Below are 23,182 nucleotides of genomic sequence, written 5' to 3' on the forward strand. Positions count from 1 at the left end.
TGAAACTTTAATTAAAAGGAGTAACATCAAAACATGAAACATAGGAACATAGAACATTAAAGCAGCTATACCATTGCAAGATGTAAAGTTGTAGTAAAAAGCTGCAGTAGTTATGGCTTCCTGATAATGATATTAGAATCTGTGGTCATTGTGGTTATTGTGGTTTCATTACGGTAGGAATCCTTGAAAAGTCCCAAGCTGTGTACTGCACAGATATGGTGTACGCCCATCAATATAGGTTGGTAGATGGCATATCTGCACATCATTGTGCAATAATAAGGTAAATGCAATACCATAGTACTACAGGGGGTGGCAGTAAGCATATAAGTGGTGGAGGGTTTTAGCCCTCCATTACTTTAGCTTTAGTTTTAGCTCATAAGAATGTGTGCATGTCCTAGGGAAACTAGAATGTATGCGAACGTAATTTATTAGCTCCATCATACAGGCCATGCTCAGATCTGCAAGAACACAAAGCTATCAGCACACACGAATACTTTCCTCTCTGAGAGTTTTAATTACATGTTTAAGACCCTGTACGCTTGCAGTTGGCTAATCCCAGCAGTCAACTGTTCTGGTTCAGCTCACATACAGAAGAAGCACCCAGTGTCAATTGCATTGTGCTTAGCTGGAGCATAAATCCCAGGTTTAAAGCTCTAGACTACAAAACTGCCTAAAAGCTGGAACAGCTATCCAAATCCAAATGTTATATATTTTAAGATAAATGCTGTAAAACGCAAGGGTGGGATGGGATATGATACTGTAAAGCACAAACAATTGAGCAAGAGTCATTTAGCAATCAACCTGTATCATTCTGGAGACCACTCAATCACTCAGACTGAGAAAAATATTTTTATAAATAATTGTTTTTAGCTGTATCTCCTCTAAAGGGAGCCCTCTTATCCTCTACTGAGGCGTCGATAGCCAAAGGAATTCAAGTATGCTCTTGCGAAAAATTGCTTTGAAGTTTCATCCCAGGGTTTCACATTTATGTTAAATGCTAGATTTAAAGAAGAGTGGAATTCTTATGTGGAAAGTTGTTTTGCTCATTCACATGAACATTATGATCAGTGTAATACATTTGAACTAAAATAACTTAGCATCCTCTTCAGTAGTGGGCATCATAATTCTTTTTAATTTTTTTCTTCATAATTTTTTTTTTTTTTTTTTTGGCCCAGCTCATGAATCAATGTATTGCAGACAGCGATCTGAACAGCTCCGGGCTTCTAGATTGGATAATAATTGCATTCATTGTCTCACCTGAGTAAGCACTGACTGCAATTTTTGAAACAGCAGGCTGACATTTATGTAAATTATGTAGCATACAATGGTCTACTCTTCTGAGTGGAAGGGTTGTTGTCTGTCACAAATGGAAGTAATTCAGATCCTCATTGGCTCTTTTCCAGCGGAGGAACCTTCTCCAGAACTTCCTATCCCCCTTTTTAATTCCTGCCGGCAGGATTGTACTTTTCTTGCAATATTCATGAGAACTGTAAAGCAGACCAAGTGCCATTTTAAAATACCACTGACCTCCACCCTGGGCCCACCCCTGAAAACACTTTGCTGTGAAGGCATTTGCATTACCAGCAGAGACTTGAAAAAAATCATTTTTGAAGGCACTGTCCAACACCATCAGTTGTGAATAATTTTTCACTCACTCCTTTTTAAATATCTCCCCTTAGTGCTGAATTAATGGATGCATTCTTTTTTATTATTGAAAGGTTTCCCAGGAAACATTTCTGTGGTGAAAAATCAGTGAAGCACTGTAAAACCTGAGCTACACTGGGCTTTACTATATGGCAAAGTGTCTCTCAACCTAGATTTTTCCCATAGACATCAAGATTCCGGCCTTTTCTCATGGGATTAAGCCAGTCAATTTATAGTTTGTGCAAGTAATAATGGTTACAGGCCAAAGTTGGGTCAAAGGGTCAAAGTTGGAAAATGTGGTTGTGCATTTGAAGGCTATTGATTTGGATACATTGCCTTACCTTTTTTAACCTATTATTTTCTTTATTCATATAACTCATGTAGCAATAACAGACTGGGATGTCATGTCATGACCTTCACACAGAGGGAACAGTTTAAAAGACTATGCCCCTGTGACTGATCTTAAGATTGTCTTTTATTTTGTTATAAGGTAAGTCTGCTATATTACTGCACTGTACATCATCTCAAATACTTCCTCCTTATTCACTCCAATAGCTAAATGTTCTCTGTGAAGCAATGAAAAACAGCATAAAGAAAACAAAAGAAACTAACACAAGACCATTACATAGATGGACAGGGATGGAATTGTGAGGAAGCCCCTTAAATTGCAGAAGCTATACATTCAAGATTTCAGAATGATGGTCAGTAGCTAAAGAATAAGATGTTTATTTCTTGAAGGTGATTCTTTTGGTGCACAAAAAAAGTGATAAAAAATGCAACTGAAATGGCATTTTTTTGTTGTAGGCTACATAACCTGTTTTCATACACATCTTGAACATTTTTAAGGAAGCATAAAGTCAAGTAGTGAAATCAGCATTACAAGTGAGTTCACAATTTATAACTAATTAAAAGCAGCCTTCACAGAAGGTAAGAGAAAAGTAATATATAATTGGAAAACGTAATGGATGTTCACCTTTTTTTTAGCAGTGTCACTGCTGTAGGAACCACAACCAAACGCACTGTGTGTCTCAAAACACAGTAATTCTCTCAATTTCTCAATTTAACAAAATTAAGATGGGAAACTACATCAAAATATACATGCTTGTGAAAGTCCCATGAGAAATGTGAGATTAAGATTTTGACATGAAGAATCATTTCAAAATAAAAATGCTCACTGTCTGAATGAAATCAGTATGCACAAAGTAATACAAGGCACATCTTTGTGTAGTGTTCAATAAGTGATCAGAACACAGCAACATTTTACACATTGATTCTGAATTATGCCATATTTCTGTAAACATGTGCTGTACATTATTATTGTTATTCTTATTATAACAAGATCAACAACACAAACAACACACTGAGAAAACAGTCAGGAGCCAGAAAACCCATCATTTCTACAGTGGCTAGTCATCTCAGACACCATTCATCAAAAGTTGCTAACATTAATCTATTAAGGTTCTGCCCTGACTTCATAAGACCACTGCAGCTAACATGTTGTGCGGCAAACTGAGATTTTCCCCCGTCCACACAATTGGGTATCCTAAATCTGAACATTGAGATTGATACATGTTGTTCAAAATAATCTATGAACAGCTCTATTATTTCTGGATATTGATGATTTAAGCAAGTGTTCAAAGTGAGTTGTTGAAATTCCTATAACTAAAGACATTGGTCACACTTTAAACTTTAAATCGTGTTTTATGAAGTTATCTGAAGTATGCCTTCATTACCACATCACAACATCTTTATAAATAATTTGCAAGCATGTTCGCAAACATTATTGCTGGAGAGTTATTGCTGGAGACCATAAATTAAATGAAGTGTTAAATGAAGTTCATGATGTGTTATGGAGAGGAGAATATAATTTTACATCATGTGCTATGTCATCCATGTACTCACTGCACGTGCTAACAAACAAAGTCCAAAATCAAAATAAATACATACAAAATACTGACAGAAAATGTATTACCATGCCAGTTGAACCTAACATCCCAAAACCTATCCCAGAAACAGTACTGTTGTTTTCTAGCATATAAACTAGTATTCCAGAGTATTCTAGTATTCCACTTTGTATTCCATAAATTCTTAATTGTAGTAGATGCTGGTGTATGCTCCAATCCTTTGCAAAGTAGGATGGTGGCTAAGACTATTATTTTAACTGATGAACAGTTTACTGCGGTTTAGCAGGTAGTGTGGTGTTTACCTTGATTCAATTTACATCTGTCTTAAACCTGGACTCAAAATTAAATGAAAGCATACATTTTTTTCTTCACAAACACAGCAAAGCAATCAATAAAATTAACTACTCAGACTGTGTTTATGAAGAAAGAAATGAACCCTTGCATGCAAAAAAAATCACATTTATGGGTAAGTTTTGATTGAATCCAAATCCAAGTCAAAGTGTTAATTGATAATTAGAGCTCTGTATGTACAGCACAAACTATGGTAACCTGATATAACAAGTTACTTGTTTATGCCGGCTTGACGGAGTGACTCTGATGAAACTTCTTCAGCCTGTTCGCTGCAGCGACCACAAGGAAGTGTTTCTGTGGAGATACATTCAGGGCCAGGGTCAACATCCTAACAATTTAGAGTGAGATGACAGCAAACTGCAAAATAAGTATTGGATTTAAAAATGTATTCATACACTTTCAATTGTTTCTATTCCTGCATCAATAGAATATTTAGCCATATTCCTAACACTACCATAATGCATTGCATGGATAGACAGATTTCACCCATAAAACTTGGCCCTCAATCAGTTTCATTGTTCTCTGTTTATTGTTGGGGTTGAATGCAGGGCTTTGTACAATGGTCATGGATGAGCTGTTTCTGGTAAAAAGTACTTAGGACCAACCACATAATTGTGCACAAACACATAGTGGACTGGAATTGCAGTATTTGACATGTAAATCTGCCCATGTTCTGTTTAAGCAGCTCCTTACCTTCCACTGACGGTGAGCGGCCAAGTAACGCTGCAAGTGGAGCTGGGACTTGAGTCGAACTCGCCGCATCTTGGCCTTTTCCTCCAGATTGTTCAGCCAGCTGTGTTTCATGCACCCAGTGGCACTCATGCGGCTGCTGCAGTGGACAGGAAGGAAACACAAGGGTTGGCGGAAGTTATGGGAAACAGCATTGGGTACTGTATGTGCTCTAGTGGGGAAGAGGTCCTCTATCCACTATCAATCTAACAAAAGACAATGCTTCACTTCATCACATGCGTCAATTGTGTCATGAAACATTAGATTTGAAGACCAAGGCTTGACAAATGTGACACATGCAACCCAGGCAAAGCCATCTGCCAGTGAATGAAGGTCCACACCATGGCACAGTTCCTTACTAAAAGAGGTGAGAAACTGTCCTTTCAATGACTTGCTTTCTATTACAGATAGAAGTCACACAGTAATTGGACATTAATGTGTTGTTTTCTTCTTCTTTTTTTGCACTGAGGATGTCAGTAAAAAGAGCCCTACATTTAAGCTTTACGTCATTCTATTCTCCTGCCCTAGTAACAGCATCCTACAAGCTGAGCCATAGCCAGCTGTGTGGAGGCGTGCTGTCACCATGTGAAATAGCACCCTCTGACCTAAATAACGGAACATGCTGGAATTAGAATAAATGATCCTCAGTTTGATTCATTACATTACATTACTATCACTTTGCTGCTGCGCTTATCCAGATGAAAAGAGGAGAACCTCAGTCTCAGGAATACAAAAGTGTGATATCACCAACAAAGCGCAGAAAGCACATTTATAATAAATAAGCATACATTTGGCCCAGCAAACCAACAATTACCATTCTAAGTGAAAGTAAACACCACTACACAGCTAACCTATCTTTACATAGTTATTCCTATAACCCCATAACAAGGACAGGTGGAATACCACTTCTCTTGAATGAGCAGCCTGGAGATGAAGTCCTTGGCCTCCTCGGAGATGCTCTCAAATGCCTCCGCGTCAAAATCCCAGTTGCAGTGGAGAATGTTGTTCATCGTCTCTGGGTCATTGTCCCCAAGGAAAGGAGATAGGCCACTAAGACTGATATCCAGAGAAATTAGATATTTAAAGCATGATAATTAACTCCATTCATCTGCAGCTGCTGTCATACTTATATGGCTAATAGGGACTGAGGGGGATATTCAATCACCATGCCTGCTGCTATACCATGCCTTAACTTTTAATTTGACACATATTGAGCGTTCATTGAGGTTACCATGTGACCATGTGCAAGAAAACAGACACAAAAAAATGAGGATGCTGTATGAGGGCACCATGTTAAAACATACGGACACCTTTTTGGATAAATCATTAATCATGATTAGACAATTAATAGTGTTCAGATGGATGCTTTGACTGTGAATGAGCTACGATCACAGCTTAATGGCATGGGCAACATGTTCCTAAGCATTGGTGTGAAACACCTCTCAAAGTCACACTGGTAACTATTCTCACTGCGTGTGGCTATGTCATATGGCAGCACAACATTTGATTTGGTGAAATTCACATACATTAAATGTATCAATCAAAATCATTGTCACAGAGTTTATGTTATGCACCAGCAATCCAGTCCAACTGACTGTGTGGAGTAGGCCAAGCTTGTGTTCCTTTTTGACCAAGTCCAATAACAGCTGTCAAGTACTTAAGACTAATTGAATCAGGGAAAGGCTGAGAAAGACCAAAGTCAACACAACAATAATTCAGCCAGGGGCAGAGTGTCAGGGCACTCAAAGGTGTCAAATGATGAGTAAAAAATCACACGGGGTTCTCGAAACACTTAATATGAAATAAGATAAATTAAATTGAAAACACAGAAATAAGCATATATCTATGCGATGGCACTGCTGATGGCTTGATGCTAAAATGTATTTTGTCTTGCATTTGCAATCAGAGCACTGCACATGAGGTGGTAAATATGTTATTTTTGGTAGATCTCAGCATTTTATTTTTGTAGCGTGCAGACAGCATCTTCCTTTTATTGCCCATTTACGAAAGAAGAATGGCAATTTAAGACAGTGAGGTTTGGAAAGGCTACCTCTTGATTTGTTTTCCTCAAAGGAAGTCAGCAGAGCGGTAGCTAAATTGGGCTTATTTGTGAGCAGTAAAAAATGCCTGAGCAGAGGGAAAATGGGACACTCTCAACGCTTCACTGCCTGCTGAGGAAAACCATGGCTGTGTAATTACACCCACTGTGCACTTTATGCTTTATTATTCTTCCAAGCGCCCTCTCCACTTATGTTTATTTGCATTTTAACTTTCTTTTGTTTCAAACGAATACTGGGTACCTACCAAATCTTTTGGAATATTCTGTTTATTTAACTGAAGTGTTATAAAATAAAACGAGTACACTTGAAATCACCTTTATGGGGTTGGCAATCAAGTAAAATGTTGTTTCTCTTTTTCTATTTCCTGGCCTGTTTTCAATATAATTGTCTTTGCAAAAGTTTCAGTTATACTTCTGAAAACCAAAATGATACTTTGAAATACATTATACTGCATTATTTTTTTTCAGAATGGCTAAGTCCAGACTGTTCATTGTTGACTCAGTGATACTCACAGCATGTATGTGATAACTCCTACACTCCACATGTCTGTTGGGAATGAAACAAAGTCATAGTTGACAACTTCTGGGGCGAGGAATTCTGGTGTGCCAAAGTTCACCTTCAGCTTCTCTCTTGGCCTATACCTGAAAAGAGAAGCACAGACCATTCATTTCTCTGTTGACAAATTGAGAACTTTGCAAAATAGTTTGTCATTATCATGCAGCAATACTGAATTAATATTTCAAGCACATACTAACTATCCTGGCCCTGGAATATTATGGGACGATTGCTGTGGCAGTGATTTTGTGTAATCTACATAATTGGATGAATAATTAAATGAATGAAGGAGATTAGAGGTGTGCAAAGGTTATTTGCAGTTCACATTAAATTTATGCTAAGTTTTATTATATGAATGTTTAATTGTAAGGGTATGTGTCACTGTGTGGAATCCATCAAAAAAAATAAATAATACCCTGTCCTGGAGGACCACCAGTTTAACAATATGGTGGCATTGAGCACTCCAAATGAATGCTACAGCCACTGCTATTGTAAAATTGCACCAGCTGCAAGGGATTGTGACACAATGATAAAGTTCAGCCTAACAAGAGACTATAATTATCCTGGCCCTGACAGGAGTGGCATCCACATTTAAACTTTAACCTTCATACACCTGGATTGCTAGTGCAGCATAATGAAAATAAAGAAGTAACTGGACACCACAGCAACAGCTGCACACACATGCGCACTTGTGCACGCACACACGCACAAATGCACACTCATGCACACTCATATAAAGACAAAGAATGAGAGAGAAAGAGTGAGAGAGAGCACACAAGTGAGAGAGAGAGAGAGCAGCAAAGCACACAAAGACCCTGTGCAATCATTTTTAATGGTTTATAAAGCCCAATAAGATGTAAATGTACTGTTACAAATTTATAAACAGCTGAACAATAATAATTCATTTTGATCTAAAGTATGTAATAAAAAATACCAAAAACCTACTTTCTCGCCAGTCCAAAGTCAATTATTTTTATCTGATTGCCTGTGGAGTTCACACAAAGAATATTTTCTGGCTGTAGAAAAAAAGAAGGAGAATAATACATTTGAGAAAGAGTGCAGAGGTTTGATAAGAGTCAATGTGACATATTATAAAGGCTGGACAGTGACGCTGGAAAGAAGACAGTCTTGTACCTTGAGGTCTAAATGTAGAATATACTGCTGGTGCAGGTACTGGACACCCTCACAGATCTGTCGCATAAAGACGATGGCATCCAGCTCGGTAAGCATGTAATTCTCATCAATGATTCTGTCAAACAATTCGCCACCGTCCACACTGAAAACAACCACCAGAAAAAAGGAAGAGAGAAATTCCAGTGAAAAGTGTTAATTCGAACATGTCTCATTTCACAGCAGTTTCCTATCATACCCTGTGTTGTTCTAAGAAAATGTTAAGCCACTAAACCTTATAAACACCTATACAGTCCCATTTTGTCTAGCTTACTACAGTGAAGTAGTGATGGAGCAGTCATCAAGATGTACACGTAGACCATAATTATTCTACGTCAATGTGCCACATAAATAGACCCTTTCCACTTGAATGTGAAAAAAGAAAATCAGGAAGGATATAAGATTATACCTAATTATACCTAACTAGATTACACCTAACACAATTACATCAAAAATTTCAGTGTGCTTTTGTAGTAGGTATAGTAAGGATTAAATACAGTCTGTATCTTTTTCTGAAAGTTCCCATTGGAATACTAATTCTTTGCCTTCCATCAAATGGGAATCACAAAAGAAGAATGTAAAATATATTAAAATAGCCTTTGGAAAGTGTCTCATATTTTCAAATTAAAACAGGAGACTTACTACTCCATTATGAGAGTCAGGTTAGTGCGGGACTCAAACGCGTCGTAGAGCTGGATCAGATTGACGTGATTTAATTGGTTCATTACTCCTATTTCATTCTTCACTTCCTCCTGCATTACAGATTACAGAGGAGAAAGGAGAAACTATGGATAACAAGAGGTTATGAAACTGTGATAACAGTACAATGACTATTAGTAATGCTCCAGTAAAATGTAATGGCTGTTACATCATCAGATTTGGAGCCTGCCTTTTCAGTTCACCACCAAAAAAGCAATAATCTGGAACATCAAATTACAATATAATGATTGAACACTGGTAAAGCATAAAAAGAGACGAACAAGATAAAAAAGCTACTTTCTAAAAACAGTGTAAAAATAATATTTTTTACAAATGTAGCATGACAAAAGCAAGAGAACAGCAGGATGAGAGAATGTTATTAATAAAGGATAAAGGATTAAAACCACGGTTAATAGATAACAGACTGTGATCAGCACACCTGACAAAAGGATCATTTATAACAAAAACAGTCATTTCAAGATGAAACGAATACAATGCACCCGTATCTGTTCCCTGCTCTTCGCCCCAGTGCGTCAGGATGACAAGAATGGTAGAAATGCGTGTCAGTATCTTAGTGTGCAACAGGTGGCACCATTGGAAGTCATAAATTTCTAGTGCCAGGAGATTTATGACTAACTAGATTTCCATTTTGCAACTGCCTTACACTGGAAAGTTTTTCCCCTATCACTGACCCTTAAACGACCTTAACTGGGAACTTCACCAAGCCAAAAACATTACACATACAGTCCTATGAAAAAACTAAAATAAAAAATAACAATCACATATATGGCCAGAGATGAGGGGACAGATATGCACAATGAGTTTGTTCCCACTTTTATGTTTTGTCTATTCTGGAAATGAATGGAAGGTACTAAAGTGCTCAAGACAAAGAGGAATTAGGGAGGGGAAATCACCCCATCAGTCAGCTGTGAAAATGTGTCAATGTAGTGTAGTGTAGGAGACCTTGAGGATAACGTGCAAGTTGAGCCTCTTCAATCAACTTCACAGGAGCCTGAGAGACAAGTCCCTCCCCTGCCCATATCTACAGCAGCACACTCACCCTGTCCTTTAAGCCTTTCACTTTTATAATCTTGGCAGCCAGTGTCAGTCCCGATGAGAGCTCTGCACACTTGTGGACCTGGCCAAAGCGTCCCCTGTGAGAACACACACACACGCACACACACACACACACACACACACACATCAACGCAGACACAAACACACAGACACACAGGCACGCATACACACAGACACATACACATATATGCATGCATTCACACATACACATACAAACACACATAAATACATAAAAGCACCGACAGCACATGTTTATACACAAATGCACACACATAAATACACACCTGATGAGGTGGGTTCTGACAAATAGCTTACTTACATCGGAATAATATACAAAGTCAACAAATTTGTTCATATTTCCTCATATTATTAACCAACCATTAAACAGCCAGAGAGACTCATCAAATTAAAAACACTGACATCAAAACCTTCTTAGATTTTTGTCTGTTTACTGTATGAAAAAGTTTTAGTTGCCAATGAAATGTAAATACGACATGGTATGCATGTTTTTTGTTTGAAATAATTGAGTGAAAACAAATGAAGTACAAGTGCTTCTTGAGCTTTTGTTTGTGCTCACAACTTCAATGATAATGTATAAAAAACTGAGAACAATGAAGTTTTATTTATGTTTTGAAAATAAAAACAATTTATTAGTGCACCTCTAGAAAGGGCCGGAACATATTAATTATCATTATAAGGGTCTAATTAAGTTAATCCCTAGACCCCCCCCACCTCCCCACCCCCCCCAAATAAGACAACGGCTATGGAAAGAACTGTTTGTGTTAACTGGATGAGAGAGAGCCTGAAGGAGAATGTTACATGGTGTCACACTGTAACCCCATGCCATGCCACCCAATCCCCCCTTCGGCAAGGGCCACTTATTTTTAGTTGCCATCTACTAAAAGTTCCTCTGCTGGTATATCTGTTCAGTTTCATCCACTGACACTGTTGATGTTGATAATACCAAAAGGGAAATGTCAGCGATCTGTTCCAGCATTATCAAACAGGCAAGCAAACACAGCCAGACCTCCACAGTGGGGTGATATTCAATATTCACTACGAGGGACACATTTCACGAAGGAGCTGAGCTGAACAGCTGGCAGGAGAGAGACAGCTAATCCCTTAGCTCAGTCTGCAAGAAAGCAGTGGCTTTTTTCTGTTTGATGTGAACAGGGTTTATTTTTGCAAAGCATTAAGCAGGTCTGTTTGCAGATCTTTCCTTAGCCAGCCAGGTCCGTTTCAGTGAGTGTACTCCCTCATGTCTTAAAGAGGTCTGCTAAACAAACTCTGTGAGTGTGTTCAATATTACCCTGCTGATGAAGATACAGAAATGTATATGAAAATATAACACTGGTTTTCATGTGATTAAGGTAAATGGGAAAATCTTTCTTTTTGAAATCACATAGCCCAATATCTTTCTCCTTCCACTATCAAATACTCTTTTTTGATTGCATTTTTTTAAAATGCAAACATCTGTAAATATTTACCAGACATGGTATCAGAAAATGTACATATTTTCTGGGAAATATATCCTTAGAAAATCACATGATTTGTAAAAAATGGCTGACAGGTTTAAGATGACTGGGTGTTAATGTGTAAATAAACTATAACAAATGATGCTTCTGTAACAGTAGTCAACTTTTAAGTGAAACAGTGAGATGAATGTAGTTTAGCTGTACTCACCCTCCCAGCAGTTCATTTGGCTTGACAGCATAATATGTGCCTAGCGGGACCTGCTTGGCACTCACAATACGGTGTTCAAACGGGGCAGGCAAGGGGGGGCAATCATCTGAAAAATGAGAATGACAAAGCGATTGATCTTGCCTGCTGTCTCTCTTTGGCTGGATCAAAGGGCAACAGCATGGATAGAATGACTGGTGGGGCACGGAGCCCTGAGGATAATTTTTCAGTCCAATTTATCTCAGATTGTGGTCTAGAATATGTCCTTTGCTATTATCACCACCTCAAGTTAAAAATAATAAGGATTCAGTAATAGTAAGTATGATCGCTGTGTAACCACTCACCGATGACAAGTGGCAGCACCGTGGCCCCTGAGGATGAATTTGTCTGGTTGCCACAGACGGTCACCTCCTGACCAGGTATTTTTTTGCTGTCTTGTGATGATTCACCCATTTCCAAAGAGCCAACAGGTTTGGGTTGTGTCGAGTCACAAGGTCCAGGCAGGCTCTGCTTGTTCTGGGACAAACTCAGAACAGACTCTGTCTGAGAGGGTCTCTGATCTGGTCCAGCCTGAGATTTTGGTTTTGGCAGACAGGTTGGCTTGGTGCTGTCCTTGTTTTGCTGGGTAGCAGTGGCGCTGCACTGATGTGGTATCAATGTGGGCAGAAGGTCCTCTTTTTGCTGCACATCCTGATGCTTGTCTGGTTGTTCTTCCCTATGGTGCTGGATGGGTAACGTCGGGACCAGGATCGACTCTCGCCTGACAGAAACCCATAAGAGCATATATCATTACAATTGTATCACAATGTGTGAATGGTGAATGTTACAATATTCAGTTCTGGAACACAAAGACGGCATCAGTAATGTCGGGTCTAAAAATATGGTGTTTAAACTAATCCTGTTCCTAGAGGGCTACAGCGCAACATCTTTCTCAGTTCTCCACAATTACAATCTCAGAAATTGGTTACATTCTTTCAGTTAAGGCGGTGAATAAATGTATCCTTTTTACGTAAATGTATTACGTAAAGAACAAAATATGTGAAAGCCCTTGAAAAAGTGATGAGAAAGGAAACAAGGGGACATCTCTTCAATTTCTCCCAAAGGAGGCTTGAGGAGAAACAACCTCCCTGACTATGGTCCTCTAGAAACAGGATTGCACACCACTCCTGTACAACATTTGCTTTATATAACCTTCAGGCATGTAGTTGACATGGTTTTATAAGACCTACTCTCATTGCCATGGGAGAAAAGGATGAAAGGAAAGCATGACTGGGTAGCTGCTGTCTCTGTAATTATATTTTGCAGGAGACAACAGCATTCACTTTACATGATTACAAATTACAATGAAGAAAGATGGCTAACGCACAATTTTAGCATAGGTAAGATCTATGTGAAATGATGCGGTACTGCTTATGAAATTTCATAAAGCAAAATAAATGCTCTCAGAAGGCAGCTATTTTGGAAAATAAATGGTTCTTTTTGGAATTAAGATTCTTTCACAATACAGAATATGATGTCTTATCATTCAGAATGTGTGCAAGCACTTGAGTCTCTCCCATCAGGAATTCGAAAAGTCAGCTCAATTCAGTATTAAGAGGTCATTCAACTGTTACACACTTGATCTGCACAATGGCCTGCACTATGAAGTGTTGTTAACTGCCAAGTATTTTCTTGTGACACAAAATTTCTTCTTACTGAACTTTTACCTTTGGGTAAAAAGTTATTTTCTGTTAAAACTTGGTTTTTCCTGTACAGAGATGTTGGGAGCATAGCATGCTATTCAGGGTGCTTGTGCACTCAGTAAGTATAGTCAGCAGTTAAGAGAATAATGCATATGCTTTTCAGGGTGGTTCAATGGTTGGTTTATGTCATCTTCTGGGCTGTCGACAGTGTGTGTTTAAGGGACAGTATGTACTGCGTACGTGACTGTTGAAGGATTAGCATGTTATGTTCCTCCTCATGGGTTCTTGTGAAATAGTGAGACTCAAGTTAGTGCACTTTGGTGCTAAATATAAATTTTTACGAAGTTGCACTTTGGCTACCTCTCTGGCTCAGTATTTTCTGTCTCCTGGTGTTCCACCTCAGGCTTTTCCACAGCAGCAGCCTCTGGCTCCCCTGCTGCCGTTTCCCCACAGGTTCTGGTTTCCTGAGCCTGGGCCTTAGCCTGCTCCAGCTCCGCCCCATCCAGGTCCTCCGAACACACCCCAGTGTCCTGGGCATCCTTGGTGAAGGTCTGTGTTCGGGTGGGCTCCCTGCTCTGGAGGGTCACTTCCTTTGGCCGCCGAAGGCCCTTGTTTTCAGTATCATTGCTGGTGGGGCAGGGCGTGTCCAGCTGGACCACTGAGATGTCCAGAGGGCTGTGGTTCTGAGGTGAGGGGGTGGAGTCAGGAGTCGCAGTCACAGGAACATGGATTTTGGTCTGCAATGTCTGTCTGGGGGTGACTTCTGCAGCATGGATTGCCCCTGGGCAAAGATGGAGAATATTGGAAACCACTGAAATAAAGTATACCCATTCTTGGAAAACATTACTAGCTGAAAAAAAATGTATTTGTGTATGTAACTATGACAAGAGAAAAGCACATGCACATACAAATGCATACAAATACACACTTCCTGTTAGTTCTGCTGTGTCCTAAACAATGTATGAACAACTGAAGGCCAGGTCCTTAATCTTGCCTTGAACTAATGAGTCCAACTGTAATATATATATATATATATATATAGTATTATGATTCAATATTTTAAGTGTAGCCTCGGTTTACAGATATGTAAACAGAAAGAAAAAAATGCACATGAAAACATATTATACATACATATATTTTTTTGATGGGTGTACTTTTTTAAATTACCATAGTCATCTCTCTGTATTTGTTTTAGTGTTATCAATTGTATTACTAACAAGAGTATTATAACAGCAACAATATATTTCAGTGCCAAGTTGTGATTATTGGCAAAGATTTTAAACTGTTTATATTTCTATTAATTGCATGTAACTAATTCTGGGTGTTGCTATACTCAAATAGTAACTTCTGATATAAAAGAAAAACAATTCATATCTATTGCTCTTGAGAATGTTTCCCATATTTGCATCAACTTGAAACAAGCAAAGGCCAGCTCACCTTCAGCAGCATTATTGACTCCATGAAGGGTTTGGGTTTCTTGATTGCTGAATTTGACTTTTGTTTTTGTTGTTTGTTGTTCTGACTTTTTCTGTGAAGAAATGTTACAGTTATGACATAAGTGACGTGTGGACATTAAAACAGTTAAGTTTCAAATGTGATGGGAAGTTTGAAGTTAGAACTGGAAGAAAAGTATAATTTGAGAATAAGAATATCCTGCCCAGTCTTGGGTTTGGGTTCATCTCAAATGCATGGGACATATCAATCATTTTTAGTTTAAATTATTGTTATTATTATTTCTTCTTCTTCTTCTTCTTCTTCTCTTCCTCCTCCTATTGCTCCTCCTCCTCCTGCTCCTTTACAAATATAGCATTATACCTCTACCAGACATTTTTATCTAGAACTTAGAACAACAGCAAGATGATTTAATTACAGAAAAGTCGGCAACATGGATAATAAACAGAAAGCTGAAATGTACAATTTTTAAAAAAATAGTTAGATATATATACATCATTCATCCGTTTTACATATTCTTTTGGACAATTATCATGCACATATCATACTCATAATGTATTATTATTATTATTATTATTTTTATTATTATTATTATTGTTGTTGTTGTTGTTGTTGTTGTTGTTTTATTCTTGTGTTTTTGCTTTATCTGCACATTCTGCAATTCATTAGTGTAAATGAGTATATATGCATGTTTGACAGGTGCTAAAGTCTGACTGCAGATGTATCTATTTTTGTGTGGTACCCAGAGACTCCCATTTATTCACAGCAAGCCAAAATTACAAGATGCCAGCTGCAAGTCTATAACTAAAAAATAAAGACCCAGATACATTGCATAACATGCAAGGGAGCAGGCAATGCCACCATGATTGCACAGGTATATGGTCAAACTGAGTGCACACCATGAGAAATGAAATTTAAAAAAGAAAATATTGTAAATACAGCTTGCAACTGGACCAAAGAACTTCGATGTGTGCAGTGCTGTTGGTAAGAATCAAGTTTTTTTTATCTTTAGGAAAATTATCTGAAAACACAGCAAAAATGATTAAATTGCTTTACTGGTCATTCATATTTTCTGTTTACTGCAGAGACCTAAATGAAGTAATAATTTCACATGGGAAACCATGAAAAAATGGCTTTGAATCACATCAGACAGAAACACTGAGTGCAATCTGCGTCATCCACCCACTACACAGACTAGTTGTTTACCCTGAAATGTCCACTCATGTAACTCTGCGATATTGTCAAACATCTGGAGACTCATGAGATCTCATACCACTTTATTTAAATCAAAAGCTGGATGGAAACTACTCAAAAAACAAAAACATAATTCTAGCTAAAGATGTTCAGCCCTCTATATGAACATGACAACTCATTAAACAGGGGTAGGACCATTCAAAATGCATGAGTGTCTGTATTACTGCTGAATGTAACACAGATGTGGTAGCCTGTCTGTATGCACTGACCTCATCATCTCCACTGTCCAGAAGGCTCCCTTTCCTCCAGGGCACAATGCCTCGTAGGATGTACTCCACAATCTTAGAGCTCTTGAAGGTGTCGCTCACATATCCCAGGACTTTGTCAATGGTGGAAACAGAGCTCTCGATACCTGTGAGTTTCTCCTGCTGCTTCATGCCCTCCTGGCGCAGGCTATGTAACAGAGCCACCATCTCACTGCATAGGGCTCTGATCTCCGAAAGCGAGCCCAGGTCACCACCTCGGGCTCCTACGACAGCTTCCGGAGAGTCCCTCGCCTGTTTCAAAGCGGCTAGGTCCCTCTCCATGCTCCCCATGCTTTGGAAGACCATGTCCATCTTCTTCAAGATGACCGCCTGACTGTTGTCGACCCGCTCTACCTTTGCATCCAGCAGGTTCAACTTTATCTCCAAGCCACTCCGGTTGTTGATTACGGTGCTGGCGGGCTTCTTGACTGTGGGTCCAGCCCCTGAGACTCCGGCGTTGTCTAGCTTGCCTCCTTCGTACATCTTGGCGATACAAGTGGTCAGGGTCGTTTGCTTGCTCATTGTACCAGGATGTTATCTCACAGATAAAGACCAACGTGAAACCAAAGAAGGCTGGGGATATACGCTAATCCCTCCTCGCTCCGTCTGCACCATGGATTGCTTTCTATTTTCGTTTGAATTGCTCTCCGGGCTTCTGTGGAGATAGTGTTCTTATCACACAAACCAAGTTTTATGGATCCCTTTGTCTGTATATGCCAGAGACATGACACCACTTAAATAAACACCTCAGCTTAGACATGCTATCAGCCCATTTGTGGCTCCCCCTCCTCCTTGTTTTTTAAATGACCTACCAGGCCCTGTGGCAGCCAAGTTCCTGCCTATCTTGACGTCACCAGAATGTTCCAACTCGCCACCGAAGATGTTGCTGATTGGTGAACATGCAAGGAATGACCTTTTGAAATCTGTTCACATCTGCCAGGGCAAAGAAAGACGTTGGGTGTTGGAAAGGTTCATGTCCTCCCTGGGGCTGTCCTAGCATTCCCAGCTAATACTAACAGTTTAATTTCTGTTTTGGCTGCTGCTAGATTGTTTAGTCATGGGGTCTGAGGGTATGGTGGCCGTGACATCTAACATACTCTGTTCCGAGCAGCATTTAATCAGACATGTGTTGGTAGGAACCTGACATATTGATGGCTGACACATTTCATGATGTCTAAACCAATAGGGACAAGGCATTTCTCAGTATAAACCAATGGGAACATTGTTCGTCAGTATCTCATTGATGCCCCCACCCCTACAATCCTGGGTAAGGCTGTTTATTGAAGGGAATGCATGGGGCAGAAATACCACAGAGCTTCCTGGCCAGCTACAGGCAAAATAGGGTTCAGTTTGTTTTTTCCATGAACAGTTTGCTTAGCAAGTGTGCATAATAAAATCCCCAAACCATTATAAGAATTCAATAGAGGTCCCCCAGAACTAATTCTGTTGGATCACTGAATGATTCACAGGGATCTCGTCTCCAGGGGTACATTCCTCTGATCTGATAGTCATAACTCATTCCTAGCATCTGTCTCTTTCTTTCACGTTTGAACTAAGCCAAAGTCTACTGTGCATGGTACATTTACTGTGCATGGTGCATTATTATTATTATCATTATTATTATTATTATTATTACTATTATTATTATTATTATTTGATATAGTTTGCCGTGAACAACAAAGACAACAAAAATACAAGAGTTTTGCTCTTAAGTATGCTATCATGGAATAAAAAGACGGTAAAACGCTAAATGGTAATGAAAGAGAAATGACTACTTCTTTTTTTACTCATTGTTATTTTATCAGATCATTCAAGGCACAATCACACAAAATGAAGTATACAAACTCAAACATACAAACACATTTGACTATTTGTGCTGCAATATTGTAGTACTCATCAAAGCTGCATTTCATATCAGCTTTCATATCACAGTATGGGGATTCCTTCTAACTTCATAGCGGACATTCCTAATTCTATTCTAGCACAGTTTTACAGCCGTATTGCCATTGTTAACCCTGTCACTGTTCTGTCACTCTTGTCTTGTTATCTTCATTAACCTGCTAGCTTAGCTGAGATTCCATAGGGTATGTGATATGCTCTCCATTGCCGACAGTGAGAAACGTATACATGCCTTTGCGTCAAGTAGACTGGATTACTGCAATGCTGTCTATGTGACATACCCAAGTGCTCTAGCGCAAATTTGTTCAAAATACTGCTGCCAGAATGCTGTAGTGTTCCAAAAACAAAGATCACATTACACTGGTTCTCAAATATCTTCACAGACTGTATCTTTTAGAATCAGAGATTCTTTTGTATAGAATCCGAGATTCTTTTATTAACGTTCAAATGTTTTCATGGTTTCGCCCCTTGCTATCTCGGTAAAATGATTGCCATGGATGTTCCAACCAGGTCACTCAGATCATTTAATACCATGGCTCCAAACTGTACAACTCCCTCTCAGAAAAATTGAGAGTAATCCAGACACTTAGCACTTTCAAAAAAAGATATCTGTTTAACACTGTTTTAGCTTCTTTTTTTTCTTTTTTTCATTTTACTGTGCACTTGTGTTTTTAATCTCTTATTGTTCTTTTAGTTTACTCAGTTTGTTATATTACTGCGTTTATTGTTTTAAATTTTAGATTTGATTTTATTGTTTCAAATTTTATTTTCTTTGAAACTTTGCTTGGAAAAGTGCTATATAAATAATGTATAATTATATTAATGTACTATTATTATTATTATTATTATTATTATTAAAAAGACAAAAACTACCATTGCATTACTCCTTCTCATTTCATTTTTAACAGGGGTAGTGCATTAATTTTAATGAGTGATTTTTCAAATTTGATATTTTCAGAGAAATGCCCAACAAAAAAAAAAAAAGTTAATTATAAGATAAGATTGTCCTTTTTGTTATTAACACATCACATAACTCTTAAAAAATTAATTACTTTGCATTTTATCTTTTATCTCAATTTAGTGAAAAGAAAATCTTTAACCCTATTACGCCATTGTATTTCATAGCACCCCAGACATATTTTGTTGCACAATACGACCAGGGCTCACACAGTGAAATTTTGGGCAAATTATTTATTTATTTATTTATTCATTTATACACCATGGTAAACTCAGTGAAAGCTCTTTAATACATTCAACAGCACTCAAAGATAATAGGCGAGGCGTAATTTGGCTAACTCTAAGCCTATGCTTAGAGACATGTATCCAATTGAGTGGTATCCAGGCACATCTTGACAACCAAATAAATACTCTATGAATCAATGACGACGGAGCAATTTAAAGTGTTACATGTTGCTTAATAAGGAAAGGGATTAATAGAGCTGATAATGCTTGCTCTTGGCTAGCTTGGGAGGGGCCTCTGTTTACATGGAGCTCTGTGGGCCTAGAGATCTAGATAATTTGTTTTTATTGCATTGAAGATCAAACACTCTCTGACCCCTGGCATTCTTCTGAAATGTTACTCACATGCTGGACATAATGCCTTTGAATTTAAAATACTATACTATATATTCTATCCTTAGAATATGTTAAATAAATCAAAGAAAATTGTAGTAGTAATATTACCAGAACATTTAAAATAAAATAAAAAATTAAATAAAAAACAATTATTTTGAAGTGAATCCTCAGACATGTTTTACAACAAACCATTCTCAGTTAGTCAATGCACAGAGACTGATGTCAATTCAGTACATGCTCCCTTTTACCCCAAACACTGTATTTTTCCTATTGTCATTTTATCCTTTGTGTGGTTTGTCCATAGATCAAAGAAATACATTAGTGCAGGTTAAGAACATCTCCTGAAGTGGCACTCAATTAAATAGAGGGATTGTAAACGCACCACTATGAAGGAGGAGAACAGGAACACATGTCTGACAGTGAATGCTCCATTCATATAAGGTGTCTGCCATAATTTTGAAATGGCACATTCCTTTCAGCTTTCTAAATATTCACCAAGTCAGGCTTTTAGTTACATTTGATGTGCCACACTTGCACTGCCTGGTACACTGTGGGGTGGACTGCATTCGCTGAGAAAATAAGCTGCATTTGTTGCATTAAAACAACCGTCTGTCGTTTTTTATGCTTACTACTACTAGACTGACCAAAACATCCTCTTTCTCTCAAACATTTCTTCTTTCAGGGTCTTAAAATGCCATCCCATGTGGGATTTCTAAATTCTGAAAAATGTCTGGTTAGGCTTTTGTTTGTTCCATTGACTAATATAAACAAACAAGTAGCCAAGTACTGTGTTCAAAAATGCCCGACCACCTGCTATTACAAGGAATATAGTAAAATGGTTATAAGTATTTTAGCAATTAATAATCATAAGTGTCCATAAGCACCTTTAAATCCGTGGCGCAATAGCGATGGCACACCTTCTTACCCCAAACTTGCGGATGTAGTCCGACACGCTGAATCCCCCAGTGCTGAGCAGCAGAGATCGATATAGAGAGGAGGTCCCCATCACCGATTCCCCTGTTAGGACACCAGGTCTGCCATTCCTGGGGAAGAATACATGCCGAATAGGGAGAGTGAAGCAAGTAATGAAAACATTCTGGAAGGATCTGGACTCTAGCTAGATGGACGGGGCTATCTTATCAGCCTCTCAACTGGGTATTTGTACCATCCCATTCTGATATCACCCCGGCAACCCTGCCACTGTGCCCACATGGCCTGGCCACTTCCTGCAAAGAGATAACAGCTGTTTCAGATTATACAAAGTATGCAGGAAATATGAGAGTCCTGTTTATTAATAGGCCCAAGATTTGTCATTGTTTTTGGCCTTTCCCAAGGCAGGGGCTCCCCTGTCTGTCTAATGGATCCTGCTTGGCCACCATCTCAGTGCTCTGGACTCCACTGGGAGGTGAATGTCACCCCGCTCCCAGCATGCTCTATGGAAGTGTTAAAGTAAGGCCAGGGATGCTCTGATCTGTTCATCACAGAGAAAAGCAAGGCCAGCAACACTCCATCATCTTTTGGCATCATGTTCCCTGGTCCTATCTTGGACCATTCCTTAGAATGTTGTGTGTTATCCTGCTGGTTTAACTGCACTTGGCTATTTGGGTTCAGCACTCAGTCTGGCACGCTCTGTAATTCTGCCTACGCACTTGAAAGATATCCATGGGCATCTTTGGACTTCCAACAGTGTCTTGGAAATGTAGCACAGCTGTTCTCACTTGTCGTCACTTGTCCTCATTGACGACAATCCTGAACAGTTCCAAGGGATACATCTTGGCAAGTTGATACATACATAACAAGATTAATACCTGTGTAAGTGATGGGCATGCTAGAGTAATCTTCGCTTTGCTTTTTTAACCAAAGTGATTGAACTTGCCGCCTTAGTAACCATGTGGTATATTGCCAGATATGACTAAGTCCTACAAGATACAGGTCCCTCAAATAAGGACACAACTGATTCATCATCGCTACAGTGGGGACTGATTTCACAAGCCATGTTAGCTTTTACAGGAGGAACAAGTCCAGAAGTCTGTGCTTCAGCAGACTGCGCAGAATAACAAGTAGAAGTGCACGTGCTGGGTTTCAGTAGAAAATGAGTGGCAATGTCTGTCATGTTAGCTTGTGTTCCAGCGCACCTTTTCTTTGTCTGAAGCATTTGGCAGCCTAGGTATTTCTGGAGTATTGTCAACAGGAGCAGGTGTCTCAATGGGATGCGTCAGCTTTGTGTAGGGGCTCCCAAGAGTGTACATGCCTTTCTGCTGATATAATAGGGCCTCTATAGGGCCTGAATGACCACAACGGGGTGACTAGATGAATATGCAGAGGTAAAAAAGAATGCTTATAGTATAGGATATTCTGAGGATGTGAGTTGTGGTAAATATGGTGTGGTTGACAAACATCTTGTATAACATGCCTTTTGTCCTTGCCAAAATGTGTTCTACTTCACTGCACAGTCGACTACAAGATTATTATAAAAATGAACATGGTACTTCTCGTATTCATAGCTGATGTGAATGATGTGAATGGGCATCATCAATACAAATAGGAAATGACACATAAGACCTGTGCAGGAGAGGATCTGTGAGAAGTGGCAAACACTTCTAGTTTGTTTTAATTAACACTGGCCTAATTGTATCGCGGATACTGATCAAAAGAAATCCTGAATGATTAAAAGATATAAAGCATGCACCAGTGAATATATTTGTAATCAAGAGACCCACATTATAGAATATATGGAGCTATTAAAATTTTTATTGTATTAATAAGTATGTCATTTTGGATAAGTTGTACCTGAAATAATTAAATCTGAATTAAGATGGAATTATTCATACCTTCTACTTATTCACAACTCTTGAGGGGTTTTTAATGGCTGCAATTGCATTTCATATTTTCAGCAATTAGGCAAAAGTTAGTTAAGGCTAATAGGTTATTTGCTAAAATAAGCTAATAATGATTGTACCATAAAAATGATCATTTATTTCAATGAAATAATGTGAAATGAAATGTCTTGTATGATGTGTTCTAAGAACTCTATCCTTTTGTTCCCTTGCTGTGACACAGGAGAATAATTACGACTGACATGCTTACATTCATTAATCTGTCCTCCTGTGATTTGCATTTCAAAGGTGACCTTGTAGGTCTCTCCGGATAAGCACATCAAACAAACAAAAAAGAATAATCGCAGTAATTAATCTAAATCTCTTACG

General features: G+C 38.6%; 1 protein-coding gene across 3 annotated transcripts; it reads right to left on the bottom strand.

Moving 5' to 3' along the window:
* Positions 1-2,354: 2,354 nt before the first annotated feature.
* Positions 2,355-21,148, bottom strand: LOC118214811 (myosin light chain kinase 3-like). 3 transcript variants are annotated; one of them, XM_035395059.1, is made up of 14 exons: positions 20,902-20,987; positions 16,467-17,157; positions 14,989-15,079; positions 13,912-14,332; positions 12,214-12,629; positions 11,873-11,978; positions 10,173-10,266; positions 9,056-9,165; positions 8,378-8,519; positions 8,189-8,259; positions 7,201-7,329; positions 5,532-5,684; positions 4,593-4,728; positions 2,355-4,193 (listed from the first exon to the last, which is right to left on the bottom strand). In XM_035395059.1, exons 2-14 carry the CDS (start codon positions 17,022-17,024, stop codon positions 4,119-4,121), a joined length of 2,502 nt encoding a protein of 833 aa, XP_035250950.1. In that variant the 5' UTR covers positions 17,025-17,157; positions 20,902-20,987; the 3' UTR covers positions 2,355-4,118. The 3 variants fall into 3 exon arrangements, with proteins under 3 accessions (XP_035250950.1, XP_035250951.1, XP_035250949.1); XM_035395060.1 differs by lacking the exon at positions 16,467-17,157 and having other exon boundaries at positions 20,902-21,148; XM_035395058.1 differs by lacking the exon at positions 20,902-20,987 and having other exon boundaries at positions 16,467-17,435.
* Positions 21,149-23,182: the final 2,034 nt, after the last annotated feature.

Source organism: Anguilla anguilla, chromosome 16, assembly GCF_013347855.1.
Source record: "Anguilla anguilla isolate fAngAng1 chromosome 16, fAngAng1.pri, whole genome shotgun sequence".
NCBI classification, from domain to species: Eukaryota; Metazoa; Chordata; class Actinopteri; order Anguilliformes; family Anguillidae; genus Anguilla; species Anguilla anguilla.